This window comes from Leopardus geoffroyi, chromosome E2 (genome assembly GCF_018350155.1).
Source record: "Leopardus geoffroyi isolate Oge1 chromosome E2, O.geoffroyi_Oge1_pat1.0, whole genome shotgun sequence".
Taxonomy (NCBI): Eukaryota; Metazoa; Chordata; class Mammalia; order Carnivora; family Felidae; genus Leopardus; species Leopardus geoffroyi.
In genome coordinates, this window is record NC_059335.1 from 3,931,303 (window position 1) to 3,952,983 (window position 21,681).

At 60.8% G+C, this 21,681-nt stretch overlaps 3 protein-coding genes across 14 annotated transcripts in view; 2 read left to right on the top strand and 1 right to left on the bottom strand.

The window, feature by feature from the left end:
• On the top strand, positions 1-14,139 carry TMC4 (transmembrane channel like 4). 5 transcript variants are annotated; one of them, XR_006702423.1, is made up of 15 exons: positions 1-132; positions 1,243-1,456; positions 2,734-2,879; positions 4,403-4,635; positions 4,743-4,864; positions 8,688-8,835; positions 9,335-9,502; positions 9,716-9,879; positions 10,147-10,273; positions 10,530-10,627; positions 10,871-11,054; positions 11,342-11,472; positions 11,575-11,730; positions 13,026-13,204; positions 14,028-14,139. XR_006702423.1 is itself a non-coding variant. In XM_045441548.1 (15 exons), the coding sequence occupies exons 1-15, from the start codon at positions 54-56 to the stop codon at positions 13,056-13,058; spliced, it is 2,082 nt and encodes a 693-aa protein (XP_045297504.1). In that variant the 5' UTR covers positions 1-53; the 3' UTR covers positions 13,059-13,170. The 5 variants fall into 5 exon arrangements, 4 of the variants coding, with proteins under 4 accessions (XP_045297504.1, XP_045297502.1, XP_045297505.1 ...); XM_045441548.1 differs by lacking the exon at positions 14,028-14,139 and adding an exon at positions 12,247-12,325 and having other exon boundaries at positions 13,026-13,170; XM_045441546.1 differs by lacking the exons at positions 13,026-13,204; positions 14,028-14,139 and adding exons at positions 12,247-12,325; positions 12,422-12,713.
• Positions 13,536-16,002, top strand: LENG1 (leukocyte receptor cluster member 1). The gene is made up of 4 exons (XM_045441335.1): positions 13,536-13,541; positions 14,028-14,207; positions 14,864-15,123; positions 15,732-16,002. Exons 1-4 carry the CDS (start codon positions 13,536-13,538, stop codon positions 16,000-16,002), a joined length of 717 nt encoding a protein of 238 aa, XP_045297291.1.
• The window catches only part of CNOT3 (CCR4-NOT transcription complex subunit 3), a 14,473-nt gene continuing 8,770 nt past the window's right edge, over positions 15,979-21,681 (bottom strand). For 4 of the 8 annotated variants that reach the window (XM_045441554.1, XM_045441552.1, XM_045441553.1 and 1 more), the window contains exons 12-18: positions 21,548-21,671; positions 20,685-20,883; positions 19,086-19,185; positions 18,793-18,991; positions 18,372-18,504; positions 17,670-17,795; positions 15,979-16,322 (exon numbers count right to left, since the gene is read on the bottom strand). In XM_045441554.1, the coding sequence (XP_045297510.1) occupies positions 16,224-16,322; positions 17,670-17,795; positions 18,372-18,504; positions 18,793-18,991; positions 19,086-19,185; positions 20,685-20,883; positions 21,548-21,671 (980 nt within the window). In that variant the 3' untranslated portion in view covers positions 15,979-16,223. Of the gene's footprint in view, positions 16,924-17,669; positions 17,796-18,288; positions 18,505-18,792; positions 18,992-19,085; positions 19,186-20,684; positions 20,884-21,547; positions 21,672-21,681 lie in introns of all 8 variants that reach the window. The other 4 variants (XR_006702426.1, XR_006702425.1, XM_045441555.1 and 1 more) reach the window with 3 other exon arrangements.

Sequence of the window (21,681 nt, forward strand, 5' to 3'; positions counted from 1 at the left end):
GGCAGTCCCCGCCCAGCCGGCCGCTAGAGACGGAAACAGTCGCACCTGGGGCCATGGAAGCGGGCCCGACGTGGGAACCGGAGGCCTGGGGCTCCTCCGGAGGCTGGCCGGCACCCCGGGGGGCCAGAGCAGGTGGGGGGTGTGGGGGGGGGGGCGTCCTGAGGGAAGCAGGGAATGGAAGCCTGGACTCCAGGGTCCAGAGGGCAGAAGGGGGATGGTTTCGGTTCCTGGCTTTCTGGGTGGGGGAAGGGAACCAGGGCGTGGGACTCCTGCGTCCTGGAGAGGGGTCTGGAGGTCCAGATTCCAGTCTCGCGGGAGGGGGGGTGAGGGTTGCAAACTCCTGAATAAGAGAAAAGGAAGTTGAAGAATGGGCTCCTCAGCCCTGGGGGGCCCACATTTGGGTGCTTGCAGAGGGGCCCTGGGTCCTGCACTCCCAGATCTGAGGGAGGAGGGGCTGGGGGGCCCAGACTCCAAGGTCTGAGGGAGGAGGGGGCTGGGGTTCAGGACTCCTGGGTCTGAGGGAGGAGGGCGTGGGGTTCAGGACTCCTGGGTCTGAGGGAGGAGGGGCTGGGGCCTGGACTCCAGGGTCTGAGGGAGGAGGGCGTGGGGTTCAGGATTCCTGGGTCTGAGGGAGGAGGGCGTGGGGTTCAGGGTTCCTGGGTCTGAGGGAGGAGGGGCTGGGGCCTGGACTCCAGGGTCTGAGGGAGGAGGGCGTGGGGTTCAGGACTCCTGGGTCTGAGGGAGGAGGGCGTGGGGTTCAGGACTCCTGGGTCTGAGGGAGGAGGGCGTGGGGTTCAGGGTTCCTGGGTCTGAGGGAGGAGGGGCTGGGGCCTGGACTCCAGGGTCTGAGGGAGGAGGGCGTGGGGTTCAGGACTCCAGGGTCTGAGGGAGGAGGGCGTGGGGTTCAGGACTCCTGGGTCTGAGGGAGGAGGGCGTGGGGTTCAGGACTCCTGGGTCTGAGGGAGGAGGGCGTGGGGTTCAGGGTTCCTGGGTCTGAGGGAGGAGGGGCTGGGGCCTGGACTCCAGGGTCTGAGGGAGGAGGGCGTGGGGTTCAGGACTCCAGGGTCTGAGGGAGGAGGGCGTGGGGTTCAGGACTCCTGGGTCTGAGGGAGGAGGGCGTGGGGTTCAGGACTCCAGGGTCTGAGGGAGGAGGGCGTGGGGTTCAGGGTTCCTGGGTCTGAGGGAGGAGGGGCTGGGGGCTGCGAGTCCTGCACCCTCCCAGCCCCCGCTCCCCTGCCCCAGGCCCGTCGCTCTCCTCTGTGCTGAATGAGCTCCCCAGTGCCGCCACCCTTCGGTACCGAGGACCCGGGGTTCTCCCCTGGGGGGCATCGGGGCAGGAGGAAGAAGATGGAGAGAGCAACATCCAGGCCATGGCCGAAGCCGCCCAAAAGGAGCTGGGAGAACCCATCCCCTCCAGGGAACTCCCCTGGCCCATGCAGGCCCGCCGGACCCACAGGTGAAGCTCACCTCCCGCTTCCCACCCAGCTGTGGGCCGAGTCTACGCGGTGTCCTCTGTCTCCCCCTGCCTGTGTCCCTGCTTCTCTGACTCCGGGGAGTCCTGCCTCCCCGACCCTGGGACTCCCTTCTCTAGCCTCCGGGCTCACGTTCTCTGTCTCCGCTCTCGCTCTTTCTGTGTGTTCCTCTCTGCTTGATGTGTGTCTCTGTGTCTGTCTCCTGCCTACTGACGCCTGTCACTGCTCCTCCTTTCCCTGCCGCCACAGAGCTGGCTGGGCTGGGGGACGATGCCTGGTCAACAAGGGGCTCCCGGCGCTGTCCGGAGTACAGCCTTCCCAGGAAACCTTTCCTAAGCCCGCTTGGCGTAAAGCTCAGACCACGTGGCTCTTTCCTCCAAGCAAAGTGCGGCGCTGGAACTCTCGGAGGGCGCGAGAGCGTCGTGCATTCCTAGCCCCGAGCTGCACGACGTCAGAAGCAAGTGCCAGGGCCGTCTGAGGATGCGGCCCCGCGTCCTGAAATTGTTCTCTGAACCCCTTCCTTTCGGGTGTTTGTGGAGGTTCCCCTACACGGGCGGGCTTGATTAAATCTTGGGCCAAGGGCCATCGAACCCCGCCTCCAGCCCCCGCTGCTCCCCCGGGAGGTCGGGGGTGGGGCTGCAGGTTCCAAGCCCCTCCCCCCTCCACACCTGCGGGTGGTTTCCCTGGCAAGCCTCCCAGGACTCTTAGCTGGAGTCCAAAAGTCACCTCGTTTCCGCTGCAGACGACACCAGCATCTCTTCACTTGGTCTCCCAAGGGTTTTTATCGCTCCGCGCCAGGAACAGGGACAAACACCAAACCAAACCTTCTTTCCTTTTCACTTTTCCTTTATGATACCTGCCTCCAGACAAGTGCAGGAGGCACCCTGCGCAGCCCGGGAGTACTCCCACGGCCAGCGCCCGGGCAGGCTGCACCTGCGGCAGGAGACTCCGCCCTGGGGAGCACCCCCACCTGCCCCTGTCACCCCCCCCCCATCTCCCCACACAGGTCCTGTGTGACGATCACTTCCCTGCCTTCCACCGGGGGCGCATCCCTAAAGAGCACGGCGTGAGCGTGCTTGTTCTGGAACTCCCAGTAGACCCCTGCACCCTCTGATTTCCGCCTGGCTTCTTACGTGTCTGCTCCTATCGCTGGAGAGCATCCCAGCCCGGTCCCACTGGCGGGGTGCTCCTCCCTTTGGGGGTGTCCGCTCGGGGCTGCCAGGCCCTTCATTTTCTGTCTCTGAATCTGTTGCTGTACCAGGCAGAGCCATGCCAGGGACAAAGTGGCCCAGGGATCGGGTTCCAGGGTGGCTCAGTGGGCCCTGCGGCTTCGGAGGTCCAAGGAGAAGACCCAGGAACGCCTGCACGCCTGGCAGCCCTGGGCGTGGACGCTGAAAAGGATCGGAGGTGCGGCAGGGCTGAGGCTGCTGGGGCGGGCCCACTCCTGGGTCTGAGGGAGGAGGGGCTGGGGGTCTGGACTCCTGGGTCTGAGACAGGAGGGGGCTGGGGGTCAGGACTCCTGGGTCTGAGGGAGGAGGGGGCTGGGGCCTGGGCTCCTGGGTCTGAGGGAGGAGGGGGCTGGAGGCCTGAACTCCTGGGTCTGAGGGAGGAGGGGGCTGGGGGCTGGACTCCTGGGTCTGAGGGAGGAGGGGGCTGGGGGTCAGGACTCCTGGGTCTGAGGGAGGAGGGGCTGGGGACCAGGACTCCTGGGTCTGAGGGAGGAGGGGCTGGGGACCAGGACTCCTGGGTCTGAGGGAGGAGGTGGCTGGGGGCTGGACTCCTGGGTCTGAGGGAGGAGGGGCCTGGGGTTCAGGACTCCTGGTCTGAGGGAGGAGGGGCTGGGGACCAGGACTCCTGGGTCTGAGGGAGGAGGCCTGGGGTTGGGACTCCTGGGTCTGAGGGAGGAGGGGCTGGGGGCAGAACTCCAGGATCTGAGGGAGGAGGGGGCTGGGGGCTGGACTCCTGGGTCTGAGGGAGGAGGGGGCTGAGGGGTCTGGACTCCTGGGTCTGAGGGAGGAGGGGGCTGGGGGTCAGGACTCCTGGGTCTGAGGGAGGACGGGGCTGGGGACCAGGACTCCTGGGTCTGAGGGAGGAGGGGGCTGGGGTTCAGGACTCCTGGGTCTGAGGGAGGAGGTGGCTGGGGGCTGGACTCCTGGGTCTGAGGGAGGAGGGGCTTGGGGTTCAGGACTCCTGGTCTGAGGGAGGAGGGGCTGGGGACCAGGACTCCTGGGTCTGAGGGAGGAGGGAGCTGGCGGCTGGACTCCTGGGTCTGAGGGAGGAGGGGGCTGGGGTTCAGGACTCCTGGGTCTGAGGGAGGACGGGGCTGGGGGCTGGACTCCTGGGTCTGAGGGAGGAGGGGGCTGGGGCCTGGATTCCTGGGTCTGAGGGAGGAGGGGCTGGGGGCTGGACTCCTGGGTCTGAGGGAGGAGGGGGCTGGGGTTCAGGACTCCTGGGTCTGAGGGAGGAGGGGCTGGGGGCCAGGACTCCTGGGTCTGAGACAGGAGGGGGCTGGAGTTCAGGACTCCTGGGTCTGAGGGAGGAGGGGCCGGGCGTCTGGATTGCTGGGTCTGAGGGGGGAGGGGTCGGGGGTCTGGACTCCTGGGTCTGGGGGAGGAGGGGCTGGGGCCTGGACTCCTGGGTCTGAGGGAGGAGGTCTTAGAGGACCATGACTTCTGGGTCTGAGGAAGGAGGGGGCTAAGGGCCTGGACCCCTGGGTCTGGGGCAGGAGCTGGGGGCCAGGACTCCTAGGTCTGAGGAAGGAGGTTCTGGGGGACCATGACTTCTGGGTCTGAGAGAGGAGGGGGCTGGGGGTCAGGACCCCTGGGTCTGAGGGAGGAGGGGCTGGGGAGCAGGATTCCCGGTTCTGAGGGAGGAGGGCAGGGACTGCAGACTCAGAAAGCAGCCCCCCGCCTCTGTGGCGCCCCCTGCAGGCCAGTTTGGCGCCGGCACCGAGTCCTACTTCTCGCTACTCCGCTTCCTGCTGCTTCTCAACGTGCTGGCGTCCGTGCTGAAGGCCTGCATGACACTGCTGCCCACCTGGCTGGAGGGGACGCCCCCCGGTCCCCCTGGCCCTGACACCTCCTCACCTTGCGGCTTCTACAACCCCGACCCCCAAGGCCTGGTCACCTTCCCCACCCACCTCTTCAGCTTGCTCTCAGGAGTGGTGAGTGCCTGGGTCCCTGGGAGACCCCACCCCCACCCACCCACACCCCCGAGCCTGGGTGCCCCACCCCCCATTGCCTAGCCCCACGGTGACCTTTCCCTCGGCAGGGTTTTCTAGAATGGTCTCCTCTCTTCTATGGGTTCTACCCACCCCGCCGACACCTAGCGGTCGCCTACCTGTGCTCCGTCTTTGTCATTGGCCTTCTGCACCTGGTGCTCATCCTCCACCGGTCAGTGACACCTGGGACCCCGGGGAGGGAGTCGTGGTGCTAGCAGACCCCGCCCCCAGAATCCGGAGTCTCCCTCCGTGATCCTTTTCTCTCAGTTGGAGTTGAAATCACACTTAAAAACGTTTCATTCGTGCTAAAGACAGTGACAAATTGGGAAGCTTCTCCTTCCCGTGGCTTGAGAGTCTAGAGCGGGAAGGTAAGATCTTAACCACACAAATTTAACGACATCTTTTCTGGAGGGGAGCATGCTTTGTAGGAAACAAACGGGTGATTCACTCGTTCCGGCAACAGCTGTTTATTAAGCACCTACTACGTGTCGGCCGCCGTGGTTCTAGACACGAACAGAAACCAGACAGAGTCCTGTCCTGGGGGAGCTGACAGTTTACCAGGGGGAGACAGGTGATAAGTAATAAGCTGTAAATGAGTCAATGATACAGTGCGTTAGAAGGTGAGGGGGGCTCCGGACACAGATGCAGCAGGTGAGGCGGGCCGTTGGTGAGAATGCGCCAGGCTGCTGCATTTAGGGGTCCCCCAGGGATGCCTGGATGAGACGAGATGTTTAAATAAAGGCGTTGAGGGGGTGAGGGGTCTGGTCAGAGAAATACCCGGAGAATGAGCACTGCAGGCAGAGAGCACAGCCAGAGCAAGGCAGGAGCAGCGATGCGTGGCGGAGGGCGCACGGGGAGGTGGGGAGAGCCACGGGGGATGCGCCCCACTCCGTAAATGATGTGGCTGCTCTCCAAGCGCCAGGGGACTCGCTGCAGGCTCTTGAGCAGATCACCCCGATCTGATTTAGGTTTCAAAAGGCTTCCTCTCTGGCTCTGTGGTGGACGGAGGAGGGACAAGGGGGGGGGCAAGAAGGAGAGAAGGGAGGAGAGTCGGGGATGCGCAAGCAGCAGGTGCAACAGTGACGGGGCTGTGGCGATAATCCAGGCAAGAGACAGTGGTGGTTTGCTCCAGGCTGGGGTGGTGGCAGGAGTCAATTTCGGATCTCTTTCTCTCCTTCCTTCCTTCCTCCCTCCCTTGCCTCCCCCCTCAGCTTTCTTGAGATATCATTGACCTAAATCACACTGTAAGTTTAAGGTGTACAAGGTGCTGATTTGATACATTTATGTGTTGCAACGTGATTCCCACCCTGGCATTAGGTGACGCCTGCATGTCTTTACGTTATCATGTCTTTATGTATTTATCTTGAGAGAGAGTGCGCGCGCACAGGCCACAGTGGGCCAGGGGCAGAGAGACGGTGGGGGGCGAAGGATCTGAAGGGGGCTCTGAGCTGTCAGCACAGAAAACGTGGGGCTCGAACCCACAGACCGTGAGATCATGACCTGAGCCAAAATCAAGAGTCGGGGGATCAAACAACTGAGCCACCCAGGCACCCCTCTATATTTTTCACTTTAAAAATATCACACATATCCAGAAACATGCAGAAACCAGAGGGTAGGGCTTGGTATGTTCCCCTGAATATCAAGAAATGGAACATGGGGTGCCCGGGTGGCTCAGTCGGTTGAGCGTCCGGCTTCGGCTCAGGTCACGATCTCATGGTTCGTGGGTTTGAGCCCCGTGTCGGGCTCGAGCCTGGAGCCTGTTTTGGATTCTGTGTCTCCCTGTCCCTCTGCCCCTCCCCTGCTCACTCTCTCTTTCTCTCAAAAATAAACAAACATTAAAATTTTTTTTAACTTGAAAAAAAAAAAAAAGAAATGGAACCTGACCAGCCTCCAGAAGCCCCTCAAGATCTCTCTTCAAGCTCCCACGTTTCTCCCCCAACTCCCCCCCCCACCATGCTTTGTGTCAACACCGTGGACTGCTTTCACCTGTTCAGCATACAAGAGGGAGGTGCTCCATGCCTGTTGAGCAGGGCCCAGAGGATTCCCAACGACTGGTGGGTTGGGGGGGGGGGGGCGGAAGTGGGAAGTTAGGAATGTCTCCAGGTGTCGAGCCTCTGGAAGGGGCAGCGCTGTGGTGGGACGGGGAGAGCTGTGGAAAGGGCAGCACCCGCGGGGGGTGTGGTTTCGGCCGGCTGATTCTGAGATGGCTTTGGACACACGAGGGGAATGATGACTAGGCAGTCACATGTGGGCTCTGGAGTCCGGTCTGCACTGGAGACGCAAACGTGGGACTCGCTGGCATTCAGGCAAGCCTGGGGGTTCTCTCAGGGGAGGAGAAAATAAAGTGGAGTGCCGTCTAAACTCCAGGCACTGTGCCAGGGCCCAGGGATACCAGATGAAGGTCCCCCACGTTTGTGCGGCTCACAGTTCAGGAGGGGAGATAAACTGCGAGATAAATAAGCCAATTTTCTGCTGAAAAGCAAATCAGCCAGGGGCACCTGGGTGGTTCAGTCGGTTAAGCGTCTGACTTTGGCTCAGGTCACGATCTCACGGTAAGTTCAAGCCCCGTGTCGAGCTCTGTGCTGACAGCTCAGAGCCTGGAGCCTGCTTCCGATTCTGTGTCTCCCTCTCTCTCTGCCCCTCTCCTGCTCACACTCTGTCTCTCTCACTTTCAAAAATAAATATTTAAAAAAATTTTTAAAAGCCAATCAGCTATTTCAGTTTGGGAGCCCCATATAGAAACCAGATGGGATGCTATGATCGAGGTGATAGGACAGGGAGCTGCAATTTTTTCTCGATAAAGGCCAGATAGGAAATATTTTCATCTTTTCCGGCCACACCGTCTCCGTGTGAATTAAACTCCGCTGTTGTCCGGCTAAAGCAGCTGTCGACAGTAAGTAAATGAGTGCACGTGGCCGTGTTCCAATAAAGCTTTATTTACAAAAACTGGCCCCGTAGTTCGCCACCACCCCGTGATAGAGAATGGGCGGGGACCCTCATTAAATGGAGCGGTCAGTTAAGGACTATCTGAGGAGGCGACCCATACAGAGAGCCCAGAAAGATGAGAAGGAACGGGCCAGGCGAGCGGCTAAGACCTGGACATCCCGGGCACTGGAAACTGCCAGGGCAAAGGCCCTGTGGTGAGAAGAGGTTTGGAGTGTTCTAAGACCCGAAAGGCCGGGGCGGGGAGGGGGGGGGGGAGTGGAGGGGGAGGGACAGGATTTGAGCTTCAACAAGTAGGTGGGGGCTGGGTCAGGTGCGCGCCGGCTGGCTGTGCGATGAAGGGGCCTAAATGTCAGAACGAGGAGAAGCTGTGGGATAGGTTTTAAAGGGCAGTAATGTCTCATCTGCATAAAAAGAGAGTTCCACGGGCACAACAACAGAATGGATTCAAAAGGGCACGGGTGGAGGCAGAGACCAGGTGTCAGTCCTTCCACAGGTGTCCACGGAAGGGGAGCTGGGGGCTCACGCCAGGCCGGTGGATGCGGAGACGGAGCCCCCTGGTCCGCTTTTCTCTGCGTGTCTGTCCCCCCTCTGGGTCTTTGCCCCACTTCTCCGAGTCTCTGTCCTCCTTTCTCTGAGTCTTTCTCCCCCAACCCCCTTCTCTGGACATCTGTCCTTCTGAGTCTCTGACTCCTTTCTCTAGATTTCCTCTTCCTTGTTTCACTGTTTGTCCCCCTTCCTCTGAATCTGTCCCCTTTGGGGTCTCATTGTCCCCTCTAAATTTCTGCCTCTCCCCAGGGTCTTTTTCTGTCTCACTCTGGGTCCTGTCCCCTTCTCTTGGAGCTCTGTCCCTCTCTACTGGGTTTCTGTCTTTCTCTGTCTCTCCGGTGTCTGTGTTCCCGAGTCTGCCTCTGAATCTCTCTCTTGGTTTCTGACTCCTCTGCTTGGTAGCAGCTCGCCAGATGCCCGAGGCCCTAGGATTCGTCTTCTGTTTGTCCCATAGGAGGGGGCTGACCTTCCACATCCTGTCTCCTGGCCCTTCCCTCCCTTAGCTCCGTGTCAGGACTGAAACAGACGTTGTTGGCTGAGTCCGGGGCCCTGACCAGCTACAGCCACCGCGTGTTCAGCGCCTGGGACTTCGGGCTCCGTGGGGATGTCCACGTGCGGCTGCGCCATCGCATCATCCTGTACGAGCTGCAGGTGCGCGTGGGGGTCTACACCCACACAGGGACCGGAGGGGGCGGGGCCTCGCCCAGGGATGCGGCTCGCAGAGATGCCGGGTGGAGCTTTCTTCTAAGGAGGCGGGTCTTGGGAAAGGAGGGGGCTGGGAAGAGGCCACAATATTAATGCCTGAGGTCAAAGGGCACAGGGAAAAGCCAGCAGCAGGAAGGCTGCGGGGCCTGAAGCTCCTCGGGGTAAGATCCGGGCCAGCAACCGGGAACTGGGCGCGGGGCGGGGCCTCGGAGGGGCGGGGCGTGGGGGGTCTGGGGGGCGTGGCCCGCGGTGCTGGGTGGGTCTCTGGAGGGGCGGGGCCGGGAGATCTAAATGGTGACCTAGAGGGCCATGGAGGGGCTGGGACAAGGATTACAGCAGTCCTCAGAGGGACAGTGCTGTATCACTTCAAGTTGAGCAGGGGCTCTGGACCACCGGCTGGGCCTGGGGGGGACTGAGTCCAAATGCCCGTCTTTCTCGGCTTCAGGTGGAGCTGGAAGAGGCCGTGGTACGGCGCCAGGCAGCAGTGCGGACCCTGAGCCAGCAAGCCAAGGTGTGGTCGGTGCGGGTTCTGCTCAATCTGCTGGTGATTGCGATCCTGGGAGCAGCCTTCTACGGGGTCTACTGGGCTACAGGGGCCACTGTGAAGCTGCAGGTGCGGAGGGTCCTGGGAGAGGGGAGTCCTGCGGGCCTGGGCTCACCTTTCCAAGGTTGCAGGGCCTGAAGTCTAGAGTTCCTGCGATCTTGGAGAGGAGGGAGGGGGGTGTATGTTCGGACCTCGGCCTTCGGGGCGCTGAAGGAAGAGGCTGGGGGAGGGCGTTCCTCCAGAACCCCAGAGCCTCTCTGCTTGGTCCACCTTCTCTCGCAGGAGACGCCCCTTGTCCAGCAGATGCCACTGGTGAAGCTTGGGGTGGATTACCTTCCGTCCATCTTCATCTCTGGGGTCAACTTCTTGCTGCCACCTGTGTTCAAGCTCATCGCCCCGCTGGAGGGCTATACCAGGAGCCGCCAGATTGTTTTTATCCTGCTCAGGTTCTAGCCTTTGCAGGGTGGGCGGGGGTTTGATGGCAGGGCTGGTCTGAAGGGCGCTGGCTATAGTTCATAAGGCACGGAAGTCCCCAGGATCTGGGGCCCAGTGAGCTCTGTATTCAGATCCTGACTCTTACAGAGCCTCAGTTTCTTCATCTGTGAAATGGGGAGAATGGTGAGTGTGTCCCGCACAGGAGGGGCCCAGCACATGGTGAGCACTAGTCAGTGCTGATTCCCCTTCCTCTCCCTTCCCTCCATCGGCTCCGCCAGGACCGTGTTTCTCCGCCTGGCCTCCCTGCTGGTGTTGCTCTTCTCTCTTTGGGATCAGATCACTTGCGGGGGCAATGCTGAGGCTGAGGAGTGCAAAACCTGTGGCTACAAGTACAAAGAGCTACCGGTGAGAAGGAAAGAGAGGGGCCCCAAACCCTGGGCCCCCCTGAAGGAGAGGAGGAGCTGGGTGGGTCCAGACTCCAGGTTTAAAGTGCTAGAACACCCCTCCTCTTGAGGACATGGGTAGGGATGTTCGAGAAAACTGAGGATTCCCAGAGAAAGGATTGCAAGGATCTCATAGGCTTGCGATTTGGAAACTTGGATGCTTAGCCCTTAGCTTCCTGGGTCCTGAGGTCTTTCTGACCCGTGACTTCTTTCCTCAGTGCTGGGAGACTCGGCTGGGGCAGGAGATGTACAAACTCCTGATCTTTGATCTGCTGACTGGACTGGCTGTCATGCTGCTCATCCAGTTTCCTCGGAAGTGAGAGCCCCGCCCCTCGCGATAGCTCCGCCCCTTCCACAATCCCGCCCAGACACGCAGACCCCGCCCCCTTGGTACCTAGTTCCTTCTCCTGGCCCCGCCCCTACCCCGCCTTGGGCCCCCGCCTCTGGGCACACGCCCTCCGGGACTTTGAAAGCTCCTCCCCTCCTCAGACTTGCTCCCTTCTGATTGGTGGGTGGGGCGGTGGAGGCTCCTCTGACTCGGCCCGGCCCCGCCCCTCAGGCTGCTCTGTGGCCTCTGTCCCGGGCCGCTGGGACGCACGGTGGGAACCCAGGAGTTCCAGGTGCCCGACGAGGTGCTGGGACTCATCTACGCGCAGACGGTGGTCTGGGTAGGGAGTTTTTTCTGCCCTTTACTACCTATGCTCAACACGGTCAAGTTCCTGCTACTTTTCTATTTCAAGAAGGTGAGGAGTGTGATGGACTTCTGAGTTGTGGGGGAGGCGGGTTGCGAGGGTCCCCAACCACTAGATCCTGAGAGAGGAGGGGTCTGGAGGACAGACTTCTGGATCTGGGAGGAGGGGTCTAGGGCGTCTTTTCGGTCCGAGGAAAGAAGGGCGCGGAATCCTGGGTCTGATAGCAGCAAAGGTCTAGGGACTTATGGGGGCACCAGGGACCCAGACTCCTGGATGGTGAGAAAGGACAGGCTTAGGGCTCAGATTCTTGTGTCTCAGATTTCCCCCTTCTCCCCCAGTTCACCCTTTTCTCCACCTGCTCTCCGGCGTCCCGCACCTTTCGGGCCTCCACAGTGAACTTCTTTTTCCCCTTGGTCCTTCTTCTGGGTCTGACCATCTCTGCTGTTCCCGTCCTTTATAGCATCTTCTTGTAAGTGTGAGAGGCGCCTGCCTCTTCCTCCCTCCATCCCTTCGCTGTCATCCAGGATTCTGAATCTTGACCATCCTTGAGCACTGTCTCTGACTTCTTCAGGATCCCACCTTCTAAGCTGTGTGGCCCCTTCCGAGGTCAGTCGTCCATCTGGGCCAAGATCCCCGAGTCAATTTCCAGTCTCCCTCGGATCACCCAGAACTTTCTCTTTTTCCTGGGGACCCAGGCTTTTGCTGTGCCTCTTCTGCTAATCTCCAGGTGAGCGGGCCCAGACTCCTAGGTCTGAGTTTGTGTATTCTGGGGCCCCCGCTGCCTGTTTCTAAGAGAGGAAGGGCTGGGGACCCAAATTCCTGAGTCTCAGGAGGAGAGGATGGGGCGTGGACTTGTGGGTCTGAGGGAGGAGGCGGCTGGGGTCCCGGACTCCTGGGTCTGAGGAAGGAGGAGGCTAGGGGTCCAGGTCTCTGGTTTCTTTTTTTTTTTTCTTTTTTCCAATGTTTATTTATTTTTGGGACAGAGAGAGACAGAGCATGAACGGGGGAGGGGCAGAGAGAGAGGGAGACACAGAATCGGAAACAGGCTCCAGGCTCTGAGCCATCAGCCCAGAGCCTGATGCGGGGCTCGAACTCACGGACCGCGAGATCGTGACCTGGCTGAAGTCGGACGCTTAACCGACTGCGCCACCCAGGCGCCCCAGGTCTCTGGTTTCTAAGGGGCCATGCATTGAAGATAGTCTAAGAGCGTTTTGGGTGTGGCTTCCATTGCTGTCTCCTCCAGCATCCTGATGGTGTATACCTTGGTCTTGGCTAACTCATATGGACGTCTCATCTCTGAGCTCAAACGCCAGATAGAGACGGTGAGCCAGATCGGGTTCCTGGGAATGGGTCCTGGATATGGAAAGAAACAGTGGGGAGAGGCGTCTCACCTCTACCTCCCTTTACCCTTTACGTAGGAGGCGCAGAATAAGGTCTTCCTGGCACAGCGCGCTGTGGCACTGAGCTCGGCCAGCGGGGCTCTTTGACCTCCCCTACCCTTGCTCAGGACGATGTCCCACTTTGACCCAGACCTGCCCCCCCTAGACCCTTTGTAAGCCTCCGGCACGTCATCTGTAAAATGGAGGAAGTGGAGAAAACCCATGCCCTTAACAGCCTTGGGATTCGGGGATTCCCAGGACTCTGAAGCTCCCCCACCCTTGGACTCCAGTGAACGTCTCTCTTTTATCAATAAAGATGGCCCAGCTTGCAGAGAGTTGTTTGTAAATTGCATCTTGCAGCGGGGCGGGGGAGGAGTCGGGCACAAGCCAATCAAGTGAATTGGCCTCGACAAGACTTGACAGACGTGCCAGCCAATTAGCGGCCGCGTCCGGCAGGCTACAGCGCGGGGACATGTGATTGGCTCAGAACCTTGGTAGGAGGCGGTCGCTAGGCTACACCAACCCAAATTCGGGCATCTCAGCTAGTCAGCTCTCCTTACGGACTTGGGGGCGTGGCAATCAGCCCAGGCCCAATCCGTAGCTAAAACAGGAACGACAGGGAGGGGCACTCTCTCGCCAATAGGAAGTGGTTGGAGGCGGGCCTGCCAGTGGGTGACCGGCTACGACGCCATGAACATCTTGCCCAAGAAGAGCTGGCACGTCCGGAACAAAGACAATGTCGCCCGTGTGCGGCGTGACGAGGCTCAGGCCCGGGAGGAGGAGAAAGAGCGTGAGCGGAGAGTGCTGCTCGCTCAGCAGGAGGTAAGCCCCGAGCGCGGCCGGAGGGGCGTCCCGGGCCGATCGCGCAGGCGCTTTGGGATTGGCCGGAAGTGGGGGTGGCGCGCAGGCGCGGTGCATCCCGTGAGGTAGGAGGGGTTGGGCGCCGCTGGAGGCGCGTGTCCACCTGTGCCTGTGTCCACCGTGCGGGGCCCGCCTAGGCCTCCGCTTTGTCTTGGTGTCCCCCACTTGTGTCTTTCGCGAGGCCGAAGAGTGCCTGGTACAGAGTAGCGGCCTGTGAAAAGTGAACCCCTGAGCAGTTCAAGGAAACTCGGACTAGTTTGCCTGCACAACCTCCCTGTTGAGCATCTACTGTATGCTCGCCCGGTGCAGAGCATTTGACCTGCAGTCTCTCAAGCTGTGGGGGTGAGCCCTCTCCCTGCCCTCCCCGCTCCAGGGGCTTTCCGTGTAACTCCTAACCTCCTGCTTATACGTAGTTTTGTTCTTTAGTGAATCTGATCCTCAAAGCTGACTGCACCTCGAGAGGGGCTGGGCTTTTAAAATTAACTTATTGGTAGAGATTGCACGCCGTGGTGGATGGAGCCCTGCCTGTAATCCAGATCGCCTGTTGGCATACTTTGGGCTGTTTGTCTCCACCCGAGATTGGGAACCCTGCTGGTTGACTGTTGGGGAAGGAGGCAGCTTACAAACCAGGTGTCCCGCATTCCCCCACGCCCGCCGCGGGCTGGGACAGGTGCCTCTTCTGAACCCCCAGCACTAAGGACCGCGTTTTCTGTGGTCCAGCGTCACACCTATGTGAATCACATCGAGGTTCTCAATGTTGTGCCTGTGACTGACTCTTCCCCAGGCCCGCACAGAATTCCTACGGAAGAAAGCCAGGCGTCAGAACTCACTACCTGAGCTGGAAGCAGCAGAGGCAGGAGCCCCGACTCCCGGCCCTGTGGACCTATTCCGGGAGCTGCTAGAGGAAGGGAAAGGGGTGACCAGAGGCAACAAAGAGTACGAGGAAGAAAAGCGACAGGAGAAAGTAAGTTGGGCTCCCACCTCATGAGTGATGGGTGGGGCTGGGGGCGTCTGTCCTCCCGTGACTCCGTGACTAACAGGAGTATGGAGTGAGGGTGGGGATTAAGTGAGCTGATAAAGAGGACCCAGAGGGGTCTCGGAACCTAGCACTCAGAAGTGCTGTTTATTGCCATCCAAGCCTGCAGTCACTTGGAAGTGGCTGCTAGTTGCAGACCCATTGGCCTGGCGTCCAGGCCCTGCTGGGGTTTGGGAAGTGTCCAGGAGCTTTGTCGGCGTAAAGCGGATCCTGTCACTCGCCTACTCGGGGATTCCCACCCAACTCTGAACTTGCCTCCCTCCTTTGCGCCTTGCTTGCTGCTTTGTCTTCAAATTATATCCTCAAAGATGCCTGCCTTTGAACCCTACAGGAGCACCACCTGTCCTTCCCTTCTGTGCTTTTTGTTACTGAACCTGCACTTGTGCCCAGGGCTGGAGGCTCACCTGTGCTGGTCTTTTGTGTCCCTAGAACATAGCAGAGCTGGCTCGTGACCTCTCTCCAGCACCTGTTGGCTAAACTGGTTCTGCCTCGCCCGGGAGCCTTGGGCGTCCTGGTATCCCCTGTAGGCCTCCCTGCGGGAGCCATTCTTGACATCTGCACCTCCCTATTTTCTGTCCCCTCAGGAGAGGCAGGAGAAAGCTCTGGGGATCCTCACCTACCTGGGCCAGAGTGCTGCGGAAGCCCAGACTCAACCACCTTGGTACCAGCTCCCCCCAGGGCGGGGGGCGCCCCCACCTGGCCCAGGTCCAGATGAAAAGATCAAGCAGCGCCTGGACCCTCTGCGGGAGATGCAGAAGCACTTGAAGGAGAAGAGGCGGCACAGTGGTGATGGTGGTCACAGCAGAAAGGGAAAGGAGGGGCCGGACAAGCAGCGGCCGGAAGCGTAAGGAAGCTGGGCGGGTGGCGTCGGGGGCTGGCTGGGCAGAGAGGTGGCCTGGGCACCGTGTCTGGGGGTCTGCAGAGGCAGTGAACTTTCAGTCTTGAGTGTGCAGTGGCTTCCAGACACTGCTGTGGTAAATCGAGGGATGTTGCCTCGTTTTCAAGATTTTGCTCCTTCTATGCTAAATAGTAACAGATAAAACCCCCAGGCACATAAAGCTCTCGGGGGTCCTTGAGACCAGTTTGAGAACTACGGGGTCACTAAGAGCAGGTTTGTGTCTCTAGGAGGACAAAGCCCTGAGCAGAACTGGCATAGTCTCCTGTCTTCTACAGAAGGGGAAACCGAGGCCCCAGCTGTGCTCATCGTCACAGCTGATTGCTGCTGGGTGCCCCTCCAGATCGAGAGCGCTGCTCTTAAAGATGGGGGTGGTAGGAGCCCACAGAGGGGGAGGCTGGGGTCTTAACGCACTGCACGAAGCCAGTTCTGGCCCGCAGGCAAGCGGGCTGCAGGCACGGGGTCCGGGTGGCAGCTCCTCCTTAGTGGGGGGGGGGGGGGGGGGGGGGCGGCTCTGGGGCCTATGAGCTTTTTAAACCAGACTCCTGTGCCCCCAGACGCCCATCCCTGGACCAGCTTCGAGCTGAACGTCTCCGGCGGGAAGCAACAGAGCGTGCTCGGGCAGAGGCCCTGCTGGCCCGAGTGAGGGGCACGGCCCCCCCGGAGGAACAGCCTGTGGAGATGGACGAACGGCGGGGGCGGTACAACTCCCAGTTCAACCCCCAGTGGGCCCGGCGCCCTGCCAACAAGACCCCAGCGCTTACGGACTCCTGGGGGGATAGGAGAGGCCGCAGCTGCCAGCCGTCATATAAAACTATTTATTCATAAATATTTTCCAAAATGAAAATAGGTTTACCAAAAAATGTCCCTCACTGGGGAGGGGAGGAGGGGGCAGCCCTCGCCCCCCGGCCCCCAGGGTGGGGCTGCTTCCTGGGGAAGAGGGCTGCCCCATGGCCTGGGGCCTCCCCCAGTCTCCCAGGGCAAGGCCCTCACCTGGGCAGGGGGATCAGCATGCGGGGGGGAGGGGAGGGTGGAGGGGGGGGCCGGTGTCACTGGAGGTCCCGGTCCTCCAGGTAGCGGTACTCAAAGGTGAAGCCTTCCTTCTTCCGCTGGCCCCACTTCTCGTAGTCAAAGTAGATGTAGGTGCCCTGGCCAGGGGAGAAGGTGGTCAGTGAGTGGACGCAGAGGTGGCTGGGGACCTGGGCTGGACCGACAGACCTAGGGGACAGATCTCAGGGCCAAGGAGGGGCCAGGCACGGGGCCCAGGGCCCTGCATGCACCAGCTGACTCCCTCCACCCTCACCAGCCTCTTCCTGGGCAGGAAAGGTCATCCTGCCCCCTTTAGAAGAAACGGAGGCACAGAGAGGACGTGCGCTAGAGGCTCGGCCTCGTTTACAAAGTGAACTAGGACTTCTCACGACGGCTGCGGCTTGAGCACTGAGCTGGTGCTTGGTGCTCGAAGTCTGGCCTAGCCTCTAGTCTTCGCAAAACCCTGCGACCGTTCCCCCGTCCTAGAGAATGGAACAGGCTGAGTCCATATCCAGGCACGCCGTCGGGACAGACGTTTTATTGGTGACAGTGCTGGGGTGGGTATTGCTGGAGGATCGATGCCTTGAAAGGTACTTGGAAGGTTACTTGGGACCAAACCAGGATGGGACAGTAAGTCTGGTCAGTGTCAGAGACGCAGTTGGGGGTGGGGGGGGAAGCGGGGGACTGGTTCTGAATGAAGGTCTGAACTGCTCAAAGAACCTGAAAGAACCGGGGGAGGGGGGGAGGGAGGGAGGGGAACCGAGTTCTGAGGACAAGGACCCTGTCAATACTTGGCATCAGGCAAAGATTTGGAAGAAAGCACTGGAACATGGCCTTTAAGTTATTTGAAACAAAGTACACCAGTGATACTTACTAGGGAGCAGGCACCATTAGGTACTTACAGGTCATTAACTCATTTAATCCTTGTAACAACTGTGTAACGTGGGTGTGTTAACCCCATTTTTACACGTAAGGAAATGGAGACTGGTTCAAATGACTTGCCCAAGGTCACCTAGCTAGAGCCATGTAGTCTGGCCCCAGTGGTGTGCAAGTGGGGGGTTTCCAGTTATCAGAACATAGGAAAGTCGTTAAATAAAACGGTTTCCCCATCCGTGTTTGCTAATGAGCCCCCCGCTCTGCCCGGTGTGGGGGGACAGGAGGGGAAGGAGACGGACCGTCGAGCGCCCTGTGTGAAGCGACCTGTGCTCGGAGGTGGGAGAAGCCACACGTGCCACCGTGCCTGAGCAGGTGCCCGGCAGAGGCATGGACCTTGGGGCTGGGAAAGGCTCCCCTCCAGGCAGACGGTTAGGCTGGGCCCCGAGGGGTGACGAGCCAGTGGCGGGCAGGATGAAGAGGACAGTGGTCCAGGTGGAGGTGAGGGCCCCCGGGACCGAGCTGGCTGCAGGTGAGGGTGTGGGAGGGGGGCCGGCCCGCAGGCAGGGCGGGGCACAGGGAGGGGCCCTCACCTGCTCAAACTCATCAGTGATGGTCTTGGGCTCCTCGTGCCTCTGGAACCACATCATGTACTTGGTGTGGAATCGCCAGGACTGCTTCTTCAGGGCCTTGGCTGCCAGGTACTGTGCCTTCGTGCCCTGGGGGAGGAAGGGTGCAGCCGGGGATCAGGGGGCCCCCAAGCCGGTGGGGGCGAGGGGCACAGAGCATCGGGGCTGACCCCGGGCCCCGCCGAAGACCGAAGTTGGGCTGGATGGTGCGGACGGGGATGGGCTGGGGCACGGAACATACCAATGCTGGTCAGGAGAAGGAAATGGCTTTCAGAGAGGCTTTGAGAAGGAAGAGAAACTAATGTGTGAGGAGCTGAGAGGAGGCGGTCTGGAAAGGTCCCCCAGGAGGGATGCAGGGGGGGTTATGGCAACTCCCTGGGGTCATGCAAAGTGGCCTCCAGGGAGCAGTGTGAGGCCGGGAGACTGAACTGGGGGCCCCCCTGCAGTGGCCCAACCTAGCCCCCCACCCCAAGGCGGACATATCTGTGCTGCAGTGGGAGCGGGGACAGGATTGCCTCGGGGAGGGACAGGACTGAGGGATGGGGAGGGGGTGCGGTCCCAGGGGCCGCAGAGGGGCACCCACCTCACCCCTCCAGCCCGAGGGGGGACGGCGGCGGTGGCGGCGAAGCCGGGGGGCCCGAGGCTGCCCCGGGGGCCCTGCTGTACCTCCAGATAGTAGAAGATGAAGAAGAGGGTCTCGGTGGACAGGCGCTGGTAGAACTCCACGGTGTCCGAATGTGGGGGTGGCATCTGGTGGTGGTAGGGGGGCGTCGGGCAGGGGTTCCGAGGGAGGTACTGCCTGTGGAGGAGCAGGAGGACTAGTTGCAGTGCCCAGCAGTCCCTGCCGTCTCAGGGGTGGGTGCAAACCCAGACCCCCCCCCCCACCTCAGGTGAATGGGAGCTTCTTGGGCACCTGGTCACCCCAACAGTGAAGTCAGCCCCGCCCCCCACAGTGGACAGCCCCAAGTTGGGTGCCCAGTAGTGAGGAGGACCAGCAGCAAGCTTTACTCGACCTCTCAGGACCGAGGAACCTGATCCCCACCATGGCCGCCGCCCTCACACTCGGTGCTGGGTGCCAGCCCCTCACCGGATGCGCTCGGAGTCTGAGGGGTGGGGCATGTGATGCCAGGCGGCCTCCTCCATGGCCTGCTGGTACAGCTGCTCCTTGGTGAGGGGTACGGGCCCCAGTGGACACACCCCCAGTGACAGTGGGATGTTCACTTCCGACAGCTGGAGGGGTGGTTGGGCTGAGGCTGGAGGCGCAGACGTGCTGCTCAAGATGATGTCTGTGGGGAGGGGAGGGGAGGGCAGGGTGAAGCCGGTGTGGGGCCTGCCCTTCCTCACCACACCACCCCTACCTCGCCCACCCCAGACCCTCACCTCGCTCGGTTAGGTGCAGCGTTGGCACGGGGTCCTCGATGCCGGAGCTGATGGCTGCCCGCTCTGCCATGGACTTGAGAGAGCTCAGAGGCTCAGGAGCCTGGGGAGAGGGGAGAGCTGGTACGCCACTTGCCGACTCTGCAGGAGGCTCGCTCACCGAGCAAAGGCCCCCCGCCGCCCCTAGCCCCGAGGTGGGGATCCACCAACAGAAGTGCCCAGTGAGTGTGGCCTCTGCTGCGCACAGGGACACCCGGCAGCACGCCCTTCTCCAAGTGTGCCCACTCCCAAGTGGCGCTGCTGAGGGGCGGGGTCTGCACCCACCCACCCTGCCTCTGGCCAGCGTAGGACCAGGGTCAGTCTCCTGCCGCCTCTGGAAACCCCACTCCCCACTCGCTGGTTAACAGGCTGGCCCAATGCCACACCGGGGCAGGTTCTGACCCGCAGTCCGCCTGCTCCTCCCCACTGCCCGGTCACCAGGCCTGGGGTGCGGGCCCTGAATGTCCCTGTCCTCTCCCACCCCCTCCCTCCATCCTGTTCTCAGTAGCCCCAGAGGGACCTTCCCAGCCACATCCTTTTTTGTCCCTTCTCTCGTCAGAACCCAGTGTATTTTTTCAACACCCTAAAAGCTACTGATCCCTTTTCTCCAAAAAGATGCTCACTCCGTGAATTTCCCAGCCGGAGTACGTCTGAAGCGAGAGTGCTTGCTCTGGGCCACAAGCCATTCCAAGAGCTTCAGCAGGATACCGAGCCTTTCAGAGCCCCCTCGTATTTGGGGGTTTCTCCAGATGAAAGTGCACAAGGCAGTGGGGGACTTGGACTCTTTGTGGAACTGAGATTAATTAAATGCACCAGCCTAGGAAGTCACTTCTGTACCTTGCTCCCATTTCAGACCTAGGGGCTCAGGACCCCACTGCCTTCCCCACGGACACCCCGCCACCACAGCCTTGCAGCCAGCCTCCTTTCCCCACTACTGCGGAGCCTTTGTGCTGATGTCAGCCCCTCCTAGAACTCTGGCACAGGAGAACCCCTCCTTCCTCCATTAACCTTTCCCATTCTGGGTCCCTGGAGATCTGTCCCCCTTAGAGATGTGCCCCCTGGGGCCTTGCTGGGGTATCTTCCCCAGGTCAAGTCAGAGGCACCTATGTGGGGCCACAGCACCCTCTGCCCCCCCACCCCCTTACAGTCACATGAGGCTTCCGGCACAGAAGGTGGGACCTGGGTGCATTCACCCAGCATGAAGCATGGCCCAGAGCGGATGTCAGTAAAGAAGGGTAGTGAGCTAGATGGTGGGGTGTATGAAGGAGTGAGGACTGGGGACAGAGATGGTGGGGGGGGGGAACCCAGAGAGCACAAGTGCAAGTACAACCAGGAGCAGAAGAGAGAGTTGGGAGGCCCTGAGGGCAGGATGGTGGAAGAGCCCCGAGAACAGGGGAAGGTGCCGGGGGCAGGGAAACACCCGGAGAAAAAGCAAGCAGATGAAGGGGAAAGAAAGCCAGAGCTACACAGAGTGAGGGACAGGGCAGGGAGACCTGCAGGAAGGGGACAGTGAACACCTACAGGGAAGACAACGGCGTCAGGACACAGAAGCTTGGGGCCCACCTTGATCTCCGGGGCGGTGCTGAACTGTGGGGGTCCGTTGAGCAGGGCGCCAGCTGCCTTGGCCTCGCTGAAGCTGGGTGTCGGAGAACTGGGGGGGTTCACAGGAAGCGGCACCAGGAGGCTGGGACCCCCTGTGTTGTTCCCTGAGCCTGGGGCCACACCCCCAGCCCCTGTTGGGGCTGCCGCACTGGGTTCCTTCCTGGGAAGGGGAGAAGGGGAGAGGACTCAGGGGATAGGAGTGACTGATGATCAAGGGAGGGAGTCAAAAAAAAAAAAAAAAAAAAGGGAGAAAGCCCAGAAGGTGGGGACCCATAAGGGCGTCCAGTCCTGGGGGTCAGTTCCCCTCTAAGAGCCACAGAGCTGGGGAGCCTGGGTTCTTGGGGGCCCTAACACAGGCCGTGTGGCCGAGGGTTCACCAGCAAACACACAGTCTTGTGCAGTGGTCCGTGGAAGAGGGGGGGTGTGGGCAGGGAGCGTTCCACCCACGAAACAGAATGCCCCCCACTTGGGGCTGCCCGGCTAGAGCCTGGCAGTCAAGCAGACCCAGGGAGCAGGTCTTGCCTGCGTCCCTCGAAGATCAGAATCTTTCTGGGGCAATCTTCTGAGACAGAGACCCACAGCAAACGTTTGGCCTGAGAACTGGAGCCACAGCCCCCTCAGGGGAGTCGGGAAGGCCCGGTGCGGGTCACAGAGAAGGGATTTGTGTGGGGACTCCAAGAACAATCCTAAATACCCAAGGCGTGCCTGGAACGCTGCATAGGGCACAGCCCGGGGACTGATGTTGGAGGGACGTGGGGACCAGCACCCAAGTAGGTGGAAGAGGTCCCGGCAGGCCAGGGCAAGGATAGAAGCTAGACACTCACGTGGTACTGGGAGGGGGGTTGTGGGGGCCAGACGGGGGGCCCAGGGCCTGGCTGCTGGCACTGTTGCCCCCACTGCTGCCGAGAGCCACCTCGCCCGGGCTGTCTGCCACCACCGAGCTGTAACCTGGGGGAAG